A 15,105-nucleotide genomic window follows, 5' to 3' on the forward strand; every position below is an offset into this window, starting at 1 on the left:
CCCCATATGGTTTGTGTACATGGGGACATTCAGCAAAATTAATCTGAATTAACTAAGGGTGTGAATTCACATTGGATTAGTTAAACTGCATTAAGCCCGGTGTGGACAATCATTTAGAATTCAAGTGTCCTAAGCTGAATTCAAACTTAATTTCCAAAGTGAAGTAAACTGATCTGAATTAAGGCCACTTTACTTCTGAATAAGAGCATCCACAAAAGGATTTAATGCAGTTTATCTAATCCACTTTAAAAATTAATTCAGATTAATTTTCCTGAGTGTCCCCAAGTTCACAAACCCTCAGCCTCCTTTTAGCTTCCTTCTCCAAAGCTCGGCCTCATTTCCTTTCAATACTGGTAGGCTGAGATGACAAAAGTCAAAAGGTACAGAGGTCGTGGACAATTGAGAAGACTGAACTGAAATAGGTTAGCACTGGACAATAGCCTTTAACAAAACCACAAGACATCTGACTGCTCTGTTCTTTCCAGCACTCTGCAGAGCAAAATGGGTAAGAGGAACCGCCCCTGGGCTGTGTGCAAATTGCAATCCCCACCTGACCACGGGCATGTTTAGACACTGGCATTTGAGCAGCAGGCACCCAGTTTAATCAGTCATCGCTTAATAGGTGCACAGTTAAACTAAAATGTTTTCTAATCACTATAGTGCAACATGAATGTTTCACTGGCGGCTTTGGCACGAGGAAGAATGAGCAACCGGGCGGCTCACGCTGATCGAGACAGAACACAGGAAAACCTAAAACCCCAACGCCAACGTCAAAACAAGCAGCAAAATGATTCAGCTTGTGCCTGGTCACTAAACAGCAATTTACCTTCAGAGGTCATTTGTTTTCCTTTCCACTCAGTGCACAGAATTCTCCTTTGGGCTTTAGTATCCCAATCGGGCAGCAACAATCCTGCTATTATTCCAGAGATTATACCTGGAGCATTGCAGAATGGCTAGACAGCGTTTCTTTTATTCGTCCATCGGAAGAGGTATGGCTGCAGTTCTCCTCTAAAGGCGAGCAGCCATGATCACTTCCGTTGGTGTCCATTATGCCAGTGCAAATCTAGAGTTCCTCTGGATTTACATCAGTGCAAATGAGAGCAGAATCTGGCCCAAAGCCCAGTAGCAAAGGCTCAAAGCTGTCGGGCTGCTGAAAAACGTGAGATGGGAGCAACGACCCAAAAGTGCACCGTCTACACTAGAAACTTAAGTTGACATATCTTAGGTCGACTTACAACTGCAGTGGTTCATGTCCACACTACTCTTCTTCTGTCGGTGGTGTGCGTCCTCACCAGGAGCACTTTCACCGACTTAAGAGGGGCAGTGGGGGACTGAGTGGGGGGGCTGAAAGCCCGGGATCTCAGCTCCCCACGCAGCTCCCCACTGGGAGCCTGGCTGCCTAGCTGGAGCCGTGAATTTGACAAGAATGACAGCCAACAGCCAATGTAAGTAACGCAGTGTCACCCCAAGTACACCGACATAAGCCCTATGCCTCTCTGATGGAGGTGGAGTTATGTTGTTAGTATAGCAGGGCACTTACATCGGCGGGAGCAAGGCTGTAGTGTGTACACTGACCCAATTAGGTGGACGTAAGCTGCCTTAGGTTGACCTAACTCGGTAGCGCAGACCAAGCCTCATTTAAAGCAACAGGAGGAAAATTTCTTGGCCTTGAAAGTGGGGGAAGGGGGAGTTGTTCCTTGTCTGGGATGCATCATGTTTGTTTTCAATAGTGCACTTTGAAAGGAAATGCTACCCTGGTGAGCAAAGGGCAGCACCTGGCAGAGGTCACTTGAAATTGATTCCACTGGACAATTCTGCCTATCCCGTAAAATGGGCACAATTTGGAAAACAAAAGGAGTATGTTATTCAGAGCAGGGCAATGACGAAAAAGACACAGTGGGAGGACAACACAGAATTCTTCCTTATTGGCTCCAGGGGTGACGGGGGGGGGGAGGGGGAGAGAACAGGTGGGAAGACTTGGGGCGTAACCTTATGGTGCTGGTGGATGGAGCAAAGAGACTCTTTTACAACATAGTTTTGGATAATGAGGGATTCAGCCTGCGGTCCTTACTCGGGTGAGTAAGCCCCATTGGAGGTCGATGAGGCAGATGTGTATAATGGCTACAGGAACAGGCCATTAGTCTGGCAGGGGCTTCTGCACTCTTGTTAAGCACAGGACAGGTGCGCTGTGAATGGTGCAACACTGGAGCAGACTATGCACATCCAGAGCTATTTACCGTATGCCCCACCCAGCACATCAATGGCTTCCAAGCACTCTTCCCAGGGAGGGCACGTTCCGCAGCCCCCGAACACCGCCAGACATCCTGATACAGGTGGGACCGTCCTGGTAAAGGGCTGTCCCTTCTGCCCTGGGTGAATCTAGTGGGACCAGAGTTAGTCCGAGAGAACGGACCCACGTTGCAAAACTGGGACTCTCTCATGATGTCTGGGGGTGGCTGTATTCAGAGTTTGACTTCACACCCGTCTCTCTCTCTCTCTCTCTCTTTCAAAAACTCATTCCTAGTTTACAATGGGTATCTTACAGAGCTCATGGAGAGAGGCCTCCTCACCATGCCTCTGCTCTGCTCCCCAAATCACCTCAGGAGGGCAGCAGAGTTGGGCTCTGCCGTCGAACACGCCGACTTGACAAGAAAAATCATTATCCGGAGGAGTCCATTCAAGCAGCAGGGGGAGAGAGCAGGGTGGGGTGAGGTCGCCTCTTCTGTTACTGTGGGGCTGGCTTGCTTCTTCTCAGTAGAAATCTGAAACGCTCCCTCCACTTTCAGTCAGAGTGAGACATTGGCCCCAGCCTCCCATGAGCCCCAGGGTGGCTTTTGAAACACCCTCCGTGAAATGGGTTTGGATGAAATGTCTGAGCAGAGCTGTGCTGAGTTGTCCTGCTCAAGCAAGGCTGTTGAACATGATCTTCCCAGGACGCTCCTGCTGCTGTTACAGACAAGTATTACCTTATAGACACTCTCTCTTATACACAAGTAACACAACCCAGGACTGAGAGCCAGTGGCAGCCCCTGACGCGCGCACACACTTTACAGAGGATTGATTGTAAAACAATTCACAATAGACTTGTTGTTAATACTGGAGGATTTCTGATTGTGTTTCACTCAGAGCCCTGGGCGTTGGGACCACTGTGCACACTCTGCGGTGGCTTCTACTGGGCGCTCGGTGATGCCTGCCAGAGATCCGGTCCTCGTTACACTCCCTCCTCCTCCACGTAGGTCGAAGGAAACCAACCAATCTGCAGCAGAAAAGGAAAGATGAGCAGGACCCCTTGGGCATGGATATGCAAAGAGACCCACCCAAACTGAGCAGAGAGACATTTTCCTCGTAGAACGAGCTCCATCATCCCACCATTTATGTTGCCCCAGAAGTCTGGTCCTGTATCCATAGAGCTGACACATATACAATATCTTGCTCCCAGATATGGGGGACTGAGACTTTAGTCTGGGTGGAAGAGCACTTGGTTCTCCAGCATGGTCCAATAATGAGAACATGGGACAGAGTCAGACTAGGTTCTAGTCCTGACAATGCTACTGATTCTGTCTGCACGACCTGGGGCAAGTCATTTATCCACTGTGCCTCAGTCTTCCCCATTACTAAAAAAGGAATAACAAACCTCCCCCCCCAGAGGGCTGCTCTGTGGATTAACTCAATAGTGTCTACAAAGTCTGATGGGAGGCCCTGTAGAAAGACACTGCCTTATTGTGATCAGCATCATTAGACTGTGGAGAAGTCTCCCTGAGGCACCATCGCTTGTAGCCAGTACAATTGCTAATGGCTATGATTCTGAGCCATGGACTTTCAGAGCCATTCTTGTGTCTGTTCCCAGCATAAAGCCATAAGGTGGATCAGATCCAGATGCCTGCTGTGGCTGTGAGACTGGCCCTGGTGCCGTTCCCGGTCTCTGTGCTGCTCTATATTTAAAGGTCACTGCCAGCAGCTGTGCTTTTGAACGGAATAATTGTACAGCATTGGCCAAGGACTACCTCCAGCAGGAGGAGGAATGGGATCCTAGTACATTGCATGGTAAAGGGAAGCAAGCCGGAGAAGTCCATTGCTTTCCCAGGCAGGAATCCAACTGCAGAGCGGCAACCCTGGTTTCTTGAAGTCTTTTCCATGTGTCCAACCTTTACTGGTGCACACAATTCTCTCTTACTAAAGGCATGTAGAGTACATATCCTAGCACAGGTAGAAAGAGCGGAGTAGACGGTGAGGCGAGACACGCCAGAACCTTAGGGTACATACCCTACCCAGCTCTCTACATGCCCAAGCCATGCCTCCCATGGTCCACAGTGCTGTTTTTACAAGGGTGCTGTCCCACTCCCTCTCCAAGGCCGGAGCCTTTCCTCACCACTTGGAAAGGCTCCCGCAGCGGGGAAAGGCTCTGGCAGGGGTAGGCAGCGGGGAAAGGCATCCAGCAGCGATGACTCCCCCCGCCCAGAGCCTTTTGCTGTTACACGTAGCTACACACCGCAGTGTGGACGCAGCCTGCTTTTCACGGCAGCATGTACCTGTACATACAAGTCATGCTGCCAACAGCGCAGACAAGGCCTAAGTTGAAACTAGGGTTCACCATAAGGCAGTGTGGTCTGGAGGAACAAGCACAAAATTGGGAGTCGGGAAGTCCTGGGTTCTAATCTCACTGCTGTCACCTATTCATTTCAACACCTTTGTCAAGTCACTTTCCCTATCTGGGTTTTCCCCATCTGTAAAATGGGGCTAATTCTTACTCTTCCACCTCCTGCGGATTAATTAGTTAGAGCTGGCTGAAAAACAGGGAAAAGGCAATGCTTCCCTCGCCCTCCTCCCTTTTCTTTTTTTAAAATAAAATTAGATTGAAATTTGGAAAATTCTGACCCGCTCTCTTAGCGAGTCCACATCTGAACACACCTACTGTTCTAAAAAGGCAAAGTGGTGTTATTTAAATATAAAAGAACCCTCATCTCTCCATCACTTACTCTTCCATTTGTTTCTCCCTTCCACCATCCCTGGTCCCCGCCTATCCTGCTGTAGATTTTCACCACGTCGCCCTCTCGCAAAGAGAGCTCTCGCATGTCCCGTGCGGCGAAGTTGTAGCGTGCCACCGCCGTCCCTATGGCCGGAGGCGTGACCACTGCGGGTGGACAAGGAAAAGGAATTAGAGGCCTGCGCTGTCGTGTGAGATCATCTGAATCCTGGGAAAAGCTAGACTGTGTTCAACCTGGGTTTTTACCAGAGTCCTCATTTCCATTGCAAGTTCAGGGCAGAAAACAGCTCTGTGGACTAAGACAGTCAATTAGATATTGAGGTGGCTCTATTTTAATCCTTCAGTCATGCGTGAATTGGAATTGTATGGTTATATCATTTCCAAGGCTGGGTTTTCCATTATCAACATCTCATTGGTCTCATAATGGGTCTCAATCAGTTGCATCATCCCTTTAGTCACTGGATATAAAACTTTGAAGGACATCCAGGAAAGGGACTGTCTATTTTGTGTGTGTGTGTGTCTCTCTCTCTCATTGTTGGGTGTTGCTACAGGTGATTGGGTCAAGGGGTATCTCTATGGGAAGTGGGATAAAAGCAAAGGTTTTATAAAAATAAAGGGAACAAGAAAAATCTATTCCAAAGTTATCCCCATCACTTCCAGTTGTTGCTTTACTGCTCTGATATCTAATGGGTCACCTCATTGAAGGGAGATTCCACAAAGCAATTTATATTTAAACTACCTCTTTATTAACTGTTGGGATTAGCCACAATGGCAGATTCTCTCTATGGCACTGAGATAAGGAACCTGTAAATTGCAATACAAGGACTGATCACCTAGGGTGGTGTCCTCTCTGACAGTGGCTGTTGGCCAAAATAGGTTCTTTGGTGAAAAGGCCCCTAATTGGGGACACAGTGTTTCAACAAAAAGAACAGGAGTACTTGTGGCACCTTAGAGACTAACAAATGTGTTAGTCTCTAAGGTGCCACAAGTACTCCTGTTCTTTTTGCGGACACAGACTAACACGGCTGCTACTCTGAAACCTGTCCGTTTTTCAACAATATCCTAGCAATGGGGAATTTCTTACTGATCCTAGCTCGTAATCAGTTTGTAGACCTCACACTTCAGAGCACAACGTCAGCAGAACTGCAGATGCTATTCTTATTAACAGACATCTCTAATCCTTTTTTAGAAACTGTACTAATATATTTAGTTCAGAAGGACCAGAAACTGATCATCAGTTTACAGCATGCAAGTGGCATTCGATTATTAATATCTTCCCCAGGATTAGGAATGGAACAGAACCAGATTGTAGCAAATGGTGCAGATCTCAGTTGCTTCAGGCCAGGAAAGAAGGGGGTTATCTCCTTTAGCACAGATGTTGCAAAGGTGATATGGGAAATGTACCACCTGCATTCTCTGCAATATTGTCCTGCAGGTTATACAGGCAGAGGGAGTCGGGGGTTTAAATGATGGGAAGGGACATGGTTATAGCAGTAATCATGCTCTCAGAGTCACAGGCAAACAAGGGGGTAAAAAAAGTTTTTTTTAAGTTTACAGACAAAATTTTTCTTTTACTGCTGTTTGTTTCTATGAAACTGTCCTTTAGTCTCAAGGACTTTTCAGTTAAAAAACTGTTTACAATTGTAAATGTTTTGCAAACCGAGGTTGAACTGGGTTTGGAGGAGGAAGCTTTGCCCAGGTTTTCAGCACTCAGGATGTAAGGAGATGTGGATGGCAACAGACAATTAACACACAGAAAATACATGTACTGCAGGGCTCATATGGCCTAGTAAGGGTGCCAGGCTGGAGAACACAGGGTGAATGATGAAAGCTTTGAACTCTTTCACCAGAAGCGTGCTCAGAGCTGATTTTTTGTCTCAATCTCATTCACTTGCAGGATTCAGATTTCACAGAAAAGCTCTCGGGGGAAGGAATCTGTCTTTTAAAATTATGTAACCAAGCATGGCAGGAATAAGACGTGATGTTCACTGTCCAAGCTGATGAAAATGCTAAAAGTTAAAAGGCATAAACAGCGAGAAGCGATTGGGTTCTAAACTCCTTTTCATTTCTGATCATTTAAGGTGTTGCTGGTACCACAGGAGACGGAAGATGCTTGTCTGACGCACGTTGGAGTTGAATATTGCTCCAACGTTTTATAGGGGATTCCATCACCTTTTGAAATCATGGGCTCCTCCCAGCTGCCCTAATTATGACGCTACTGAGCACATTCAGACATCAGAGCTCAAAAACTACTGAAAATGAAAGTTCTATTATTGTAGCAAGGAAAAAACAAACAGTCTTTAAAATGGTGTGATGCCAATGTTCTGATCTACGAGACACACAGGAAAAACAGGTCAAGCTTGAAGTATATCATGAGATCCCAATCCACCAGATTTAGATTTCTTCTTCTCCCCCCACCCCTTTTCTCAATATTTATTTAATGCTCTGTGTTTTCTTATTTGGTTTCTTGCATTTTTCTGGTTACCAGATTCTGCCCCCAGCTGACACCCCCCCAAGGAGGGGCAACACCTTAGCTGAACTTTTTATATAGATGGGGAGGGATGGCAGGGGATAGGTGGAGGGTCTCACTGCGGATGGCTTTCAAGCTGATACCGTTTGTGTCCTGTCAAAAAGCAGGCAGAGGCCTGCTGCCCTAGGGATGGCCAGTAGATGGTGCTTTCTTCTCAAGAACAGAAGGAGCTATATACCTGACCAGAAAGGAGTGGAGGAATTCTGAGAAGAAAAGTTGAGGCCCTGAGGACTGAGAAAAGAAAAGTTGTAGGAAGCGCAGGAAGCTGCAAAGAGGTTAGAAACAGAGGCAGAAGAACAAGGATTAAAAAGGAAATTAAAAATCCACAGTGCAGTAGAAGCTTGCAAAAAAGAAAAACACTAAGCATGCAGCAATTCTTCTTCGGGAGCCTCAACTGTGGCTCTGGGAGGACTTAGGCTACATCTGCACAGTGAAAATACAATGGGCCAGATTCTCCTCCTGCTTACACTGGTGTAAATCAGGAGTGAGTCCACTGACGTCAGTGGGCCCAATTCTCTTGCCTTCGCTGGGAGCAAGAGGAATAAATTGGGAGCAACTTGCCATTGAAGAAAAATGGACAGAGCCAGTTGAACATTTTCAGTTGAAAAAAAATATTTGGGGGGCTGGAAAATGCCTTTTTAAGCCAAATGAAAATGTTCACGAACAAAATTCATTTTGGGTTGAAATTTTTTGGTTTTCAAAGGAAAAAAATGTGAAACAAAAAAAAAATGTTAGTTTTGGTGGGTAAAAATATCCACTCTTCTCCCTCTTTTTTTCAGTGGGGAGAAAAAAAGTAAAAAAGCAAGAGAAAAATGGGTTTTTGATCACCAAAATGAAACTTTTTTAAAAAACATCTTGGAAAAAATTGAGAATTTCTTTTCCAAGTTTTCAAAAAATGAAATATTTCACAGGAATTTTCTATGGTAATGTAAAGGTTCATTTGTTGAGGAATTTTTCACACAATATGCTTACCATGTTTTTGACTAGGTCTAACAAATCATAGGTGTATAAACCGGCATAAGTGACATCAGAATCGGGGCCAGTAAAACTGACATACGGACGCTTGTACAGATAGATAAGCGACAATCTGGTGAGTCTCAGAGGTGAAACAAGTTCTTCTCTTCATACCGATTGGCTTCAGTCCTTTTCCATTTATTTATTTATGGCAAAGGACTTGAAATTTCTCGCGCTGAAGATGTTGACCTCAGAGATTTTTTGACACGGGATAATTACACTCATTATAGCAATATGGGCCCAATCCTGCCACATGCCAAGCACTCGCCACTCCTCACCTCAGCTTACGTGTGCTTTGTATCTTGCAAAATTGTGGCCAGATCATTATCCTAAAGGGTTTGGAAAAGTGGTGGAGGGATGATGCCTCCCCCCAAAAGAGAGTCACAGACAGTAAGGGAATGATGTTTGGAACAAGAAATCAAAAGTAGTTAAAGACCAAAGAGAAACCCCCTAGCTGGGCTTTCCTAGGAGACTGTCCTTCTAAGGGTACGTCTATGCTACGTCTATGCTCCCTGATGTATCGGGGATTGATTTATTGCGTCTCGTCTGGACGCGAAAAATCGATCCGCTAATCGACGCCCGTACTCCACTTCGGCAGGAGGAGTAAGCGGTGTCGACGGGGGAGCCGCGGCAGTCGATTCGCCGCCGTGAGGACAGCCAGGTAAGTCGAACTAAGATACTTCGACGTCAGCTACGCGAACCCCCCCGCTAGTGTAGCCCAGGCCTTAAAGGCAAACTCCCCACAAATGCCTCCCTTGCAACCAATCCAAGAGCCCTTCCTCTCAGCATCCAGGGAGGGGGAGAATGGAGACACTGAGCTTGCACTCATGTGCTTGACAAGGAGCCTGACTAGTTCAGACTCACTCTCAGGATCATGGGTTCAAGTCCCGTACTGGGCAAATTTCTTTCCAGAGGTCAGGCTAAATGATCTGACAGTCCCTTCCGGCCTTCAAGCCTCTGAACCCCCTTTGTTTGCTGGAGACCAGCTAGAGCTCCTACATCTATCACACAGGTATTTCTTAAAAGGGGAACCAGAGGGGTGGCTGTCCATGAACTATTGTAGATGCAAGCCACTGTCCTAGGCACGCTGGGTTTTACCTGGGGAGCGAGTGAAGGTTCTGGAGGTAGAACGTTCTCGGGATTTGTATGGATATTTTAACGTTGTATCCAGCTGTTTAAAGCTCTCCTTCAGCGAGTGGGTCTGGTAGTATTCGACCAATTCCTAGAGAGAACACATTGAATACATGTGATCACCGATGGGGCTCAGCACAGCTCCGGAAAAGCAAGTCACGCTAGGGTGACCAGATGTCCCGATTTTATAGGGACAATCCCGATTTTTGGGTCTTTTTCTTATATAGGCTCCTATTACCCCCGACCCCCTGTCCCGATTTTTCACACTTGCTGACTGGTCACCCTAAGTCACGCGCACAGTGAGAAAAGCAGATTCAAAAACATACCAAAAGGCTTTCAAATTTTTTGGCTTCTGTGATGTGAATCCAGTTGTCTTTCTCCACCACCTTAATGTGCTTGACTTCCTCGTTAAACCTGTGACAACAATCGCAGCAGGCACTTCAGAGACACCCTGATCCTTACACTTCAGCTTCTGTCCCGCCGTGTATTAGCATGTAGTACTCTGCCTTCTACCAATGCTTTATGACCACCAGCCACTTGGCTCAACCCCCCCGGCAGGTGCATCAGCCTTATCCCCTTCCCAGATGGGGAATCGAAAGCACAGAGGTTAAGTGACCGAGGGAGTCGGTGTCGGAGCTGGGAACAGAACTCAGCAGAGGGGCTGGGTGTAGCGTTTAGGACAAACAATTTATTTGCCAAAAAGTGCAGTGTTGGGTAACCCAGAACGATTCATGAATTTGCCAAACAGTTTCAGCCCCAGCAAAATTTTCTGGCGTCATTCACAAAACAGCCAGAGGAGGTGGAAATTGTGGTAGTTCTGCCTCCCTTATAATTTTTAGCCCAATGGTTAGAGCATTCACCTGGCATGTGGGCGACCCAGGTTCAATTCTCCCCTCTGTCTGATGTGGAGCAGGGATTTGAAATTGGGTGTCGTTCACTGCAGGAGCTGCTCTAACCAATGGGCTATGGGATATTCTAGTGCCAGTCTCTCCTGTTGAAGCTGGTCCATTGTGTATAAATAATTAAATGAGAGAGAGCATGTAATGCCCTGGTGCCTTACCAACCATTCTGAATGCTCACAATATGCCAGATTAACCAGATGGCTACATAGCAGCATGCTAGAACCATCAATGGCGCCTTTACTTTGAAGGCCAATACTTTAATAAGTCAGAAATCCTCATGTTTAAACAGTCCAGTACCAATCTCTAACCAGCACTTCACCTGTGTGTGCTCTTTTACTTCACAGTAGTTCCTTATGAGGAATCTCTATGAAGCCAAAGCCAGCCAGAACTAGACTATCTCACCCTACAAATGGGCACCAGTACTAACGAGTCTTAAAACATATGACTCCAAGTTAGGTAGATCAATGGAACTGCACTGCACTTCAAATCCGAAAGGGAAAACGGAGCATCTTCTGTAGACAGAATACCTGATGTTTAAGGTGATCAGGCTGCCATTAAAATCACAGGCTTTCCTCAGGTGCAGAACCAGAGAAAAGCAAAGCTTATCAGTCCAACGTGGTCAATTTCACACCCAGGTGACACCAGCTCAATGCCTTGCACTGGTTACTTTACCACCTTGTCTGAGCTCCGTTAACATAAGCACCCGTTGCTATACTCACTTAATACTGATGGCAAAGCGCTCGGCCTCTGCTGGTCTCTCTCGAATCAGGTACGTCCCGCTGACGTGCGACTTCAGCAGGTTGTCTGTCTGTTGCCTCTCCATGTTCCCTGCAAACCTAAAGGAACGCTCCCCGTTAGGTGCTGAGATCACAGAGCGGCCAGGTACTGACTGTAGGTTTGCTGACAAGGCTCTGTCTGGTAACACAGAATTTCTACTGTGTTTTGAATTGGGCCAAAAAGTCTACAATCATCCCTCCTGACTGGTGCGGCTCCCTAACTGGCAGGTAACAGGGACCAATCAATTACCTTTCCTGGCTTTTCCATGAGCCCACAAGCCACTCATTACACCAAGAGCTGTTTTTTGTTTTTGTTTTTGTTTTTTTAAATAAGCTGATGCAGACTTTACAGTCACTGGTTATCTCTCGATCTTCCCCACAGAACATCCTGGATGGCAACACACTCCAAAGACGAGCAGCCTGCTTGCTGACACCAGGCACAGAAATACCGTGTCACCCTGACACGGCATGGAACCAGAAGTCCTAGCAGCAAGCCTTCTACAAGACTACTACAATCTGGGCCGATCCTGGGGGCACTTGCTGCAAAGTGTCAAGTGACCTGAATTCCCACCATAGTCACTTGGAGCCCAGGGTCCTCAGCACTTGGCAAGGGTGGGAGCAGAGCTGGGCCAATGGGGAGAGCTTTTGAATCCTCAGCCTCCAAGTGTCTTCTTAAAAGGAAACCAATGACTATCAATGCAGTTCAGGTCAAACTCCTGCTTCCAGGAGTTAGAGCTGGCCATCTTCTAGGTCTGAGCCTCCTCGGGGCAGGGATTCTGGGGGGAGATTTTCAAAGCTACAAAGGCCAGTTTGATACCCACCTTTCAATGGGAGTTTGGCACTGAACTATCCTTTGATAATCTCTGTTAGCTGTACAGCAGTAAGGACGCTGACTGCAGTCAAGTAGGACAAAAGATACTACCCTGGATGGGTGTGGAGTTCACAGCATGAGTACTCACGAGGGGACTTCCTTGATCTGCCAGGTTATCCAGGAATGTAGGTACTTTTAATTTATGGGGGGGGTTATATTAATATTTAAAAATATGTTTTAACAAAAAAATCCATTTTTGAAGGGCAGGAGAGGGATGGGGGATTAAGAGAGAAAAGGGGTCTTATCAAACTCTTTATAAGTAGGCAAAACAGTGACCAGAAATATTTAAATAGCCTCAGTGGTTTGAGCATTGGCCTGCTAAACCCAGGGTTGTGAGTTCAATCCTTGAGGGGGCCACTTGGGGATCTGGGGCAAAATAAGTACTTGGTCCTGCTAGTGAAAGCAGGGGGCTGGACTTGATGACCTTTCAAGGTCCCTTCCAGTTCTAGGAGATGGGATATCTCCATTAATTATTATTATTATAAGTTAAGAGAAAAGATGTAATGGTGCAGAGTGCAGTCCCTTCCCTTCTTTGAAGTCTTTTGTTTTTATACTGTTCCTAGAAAGCCACCTGGACTGGGAATGAGTCCCAAGGTGTATCGGTTTCAATGAAAAACTTCTTGGGGTTAAGTTAGACTCATGAAAGTAAAGCCCTGATACCAATGGGCAGAACTAGAGGGAAGGGCGAGTGAAGAGCAAGCCAATGCCCTACACTAACATCCAACACCCTTCTCCTGAGCAGGGACCTGCCAACCCGGCCAAATCCGCAGCCGGTAAAGTAGCGAGAGCTCAACAAATGCATTTCCCATCTGTGCTCTGCTCCAAAGCCCACTGCAGTCCATGTAAAAGGAGTCCCATTGATTTCAGCTGGCATCGGATCAGGCTCTGAAGTCGGCATTCAAACTCAAGTCTTCGGAAGTGAAATGCTAATGCACCAACTGGCTATGCCATTTTAGCCCTATTTGCCTGAAAGTTTCACAGCTCCTGTACATTGACAGTGGATGGGGAGGTCGGGGGAGGATGAGGGGAGCTTCCAAAGTGCATTCATAATTTATCCCATAGCGGATTTGTGACGAAGTAATGGAATTAAAGGGTAAAGCCAATATATCTTTATGTCGGTAGTAAAGCATTTCTATCAGAATGTCTCATTTAACGACCGACTCACCAAGGGTACGCCGTGTAGTCTATTTCTCTCGAAGGAGGCCGGCTGCTAGGAGGCTAGAGCAAAGAGAACACCGCTTATTACTGTGGAGCGCAGATCCTAATTAGATTATAGATCATCTCGGATACACTCCTCTGTACGGGAGCATTTTTATGTGCCAAGCATTTTATGAGTTATTGGCTTCGGAGTCAGAAGAAGAAGGTTATAATCAACGGCTTCTCTCGTTGGCGCGCACACACAAACCAGCTGTGCCAAGTGTATTGGGTATTTTGATTTATCTGACCCATTTGTGGTCCTACGTGTGGCTACATGCTGCAGTGAAAAGCAGGCTGCATTACGAGACAGGGAAAGTCTCTGGGGGGCGGGGGGAGGGTGAGGGGGGAGATAGGTTCCAGCAGGGGAACACTGCACTGCTTGGGCAGGTAGAGACCCTGCAGGGTTCCCTCCCTAGGCAGGGGCTTGCCGTCCACATTGCTATTTATACCTGTGCTAGGGGGGCATGTAATTCACGCCCCCGGAAGTGTAGACATAGCCTAAAAGTAATTCAAAGTTTTAAAAACTTGTTAACAACCAACCACCACTTCGCTTCTCTCAAGTGCAATCTCAAAGCACCCCACAGTGCTGGGTCAGCATTATCGCCAAGCTGCAGATGGAGAAATCGGGGCCCACAGAGGTAAGCAAACTTGCCCAAGGTCACGCAGCAAGCTAGGGGTGATGCTAAGAAGAGAACCCAGGTCTTCTACACTCCCAGGATAGTGCAGTGCCCTATCCACTGAACCACACTGCATTGCCCACTGGCTGAAAACATCTTTCCTTCCACAACCTCAACCCGTTTTTATTTCTGTTAACGTTCTGGGACAATCTTTTTCTTAGTCCAAGCACAAAGGTAAGGTGGAGGGGGGCAGATGAGTCACTGGAAGTTATCCCTGACCAATGCTGGCCCCATGGCAGCACGGCTTGTGGTCTAAAGATTATACAAGCCAACAGGTCAGGGAGTTGGCATCTGGGTCAGACATAGCCAAGCACATCACCCAAGCAGACAAAAGGCTATTGCCAGGGTTTAAATGGGGAAGTGAGAGGAGCATTTGCGTGGGTTACGTGTAAAGCCTGAATAGGAAGAATGCATTTACTGCAGTCTAAAGATACGTTAGTAAAGTAATATGTTATACGGGGCTTGGGCATACTCCCCTAAAATGTGCCAGCCTGGGTGCAGAGAATGAGCACGGCTGAGTTGGGCGGTGGGGTTTGTGAATGAAGACCCCATATTTGGAAAGAAGCCGAGGTTGGAAAATTAGTCCCTGACTTCTGGCTGTCACACATCCTTGTGCTAAAGCACTCGTTAAAATGCAGTTTAAAGGAATGAAGAAGTTAAAGGTGCAAGGGCAAGGAGCTGGGGAATTGCAATAGGAGTTTGGGAAGAGTGTGCTAAGGGAGAAGCGAAGTGCATGTTACACTAAGGACAGCGCACAATATGCACAGGACATCTAAAATGGCTGTGCAGCGCGAGTAGAGAATTCACTCATTTACTCGAAGGGCGCCAAAGCCCACAGAAGTTAATGGAAAGATCAAGCCCCTAAACCCAGTATGGGTCAAATTTAGGGTTTAGGGCTGGACTGAAGAATACCAGGCTCCCCTTATTGGGTAAGTGCTAATGATCTACACTCCTCCAGTCCTTTCATAACTGCTAGCAAATGGCTCACATGCACAGGCTCCGTTTCGGTTAATTGGCAGCAAA

At 46.8% G+C, this 15,105-nt stretch overlaps 1 protein-coding gene across 1 annotated transcript in view; it reads right to left on the reverse strand.

The window, feature by feature from the left end:
• Window positions 1–6: 6 nt before the first annotated feature.
• Window positions 7–15,105, reverse strand: part of VAV2 (vav guanine nucleotide exchange factor 2) — a 258,067-nt gene continuing 242,968 nt past the window's right edge. The window contains exons 23-28 of the mRNA XM_034752021.1: window positions 13,374–13,426; window positions 11,281–11,397; window positions 9,986–10,073; window positions 9,627–9,750; window positions 4,977–5,131; window positions 7–3,256 (exon numbers count right to left, since the gene is read on the reverse strand). Coding sequence (XP_034607912.1) covers window positions 3,212–3,256; window positions 4,977–5,131; window positions 9,627–9,750; window positions 9,986–10,073; window positions 11,281–11,397; window positions 13,374–13,426 — 582 coding nt within the window. The 3' untranslated portion in view covers window positions 7–3,211. The remainder of the gene's footprint in view (window positions 3,257–4,976; window positions 5,132–9,626; window positions 9,751–9,985; window positions 10,074–11,280; window positions 11,398–13,373; window positions 13,427–15,105) is intronic.

The sequence above is a fragment of the Trachemys scripta genome, chromosome 17 (assembly GCF_013100865.1).
Source record: "Trachemys scripta elegans isolate TJP31775 chromosome 17, CAS_Tse_1.0, whole genome shotgun sequence".
Classification (NCBI taxonomy): Eukaryota; Metazoa; Chordata; order Testudines; family Emydidae; genus Trachemys; species Trachemys scripta.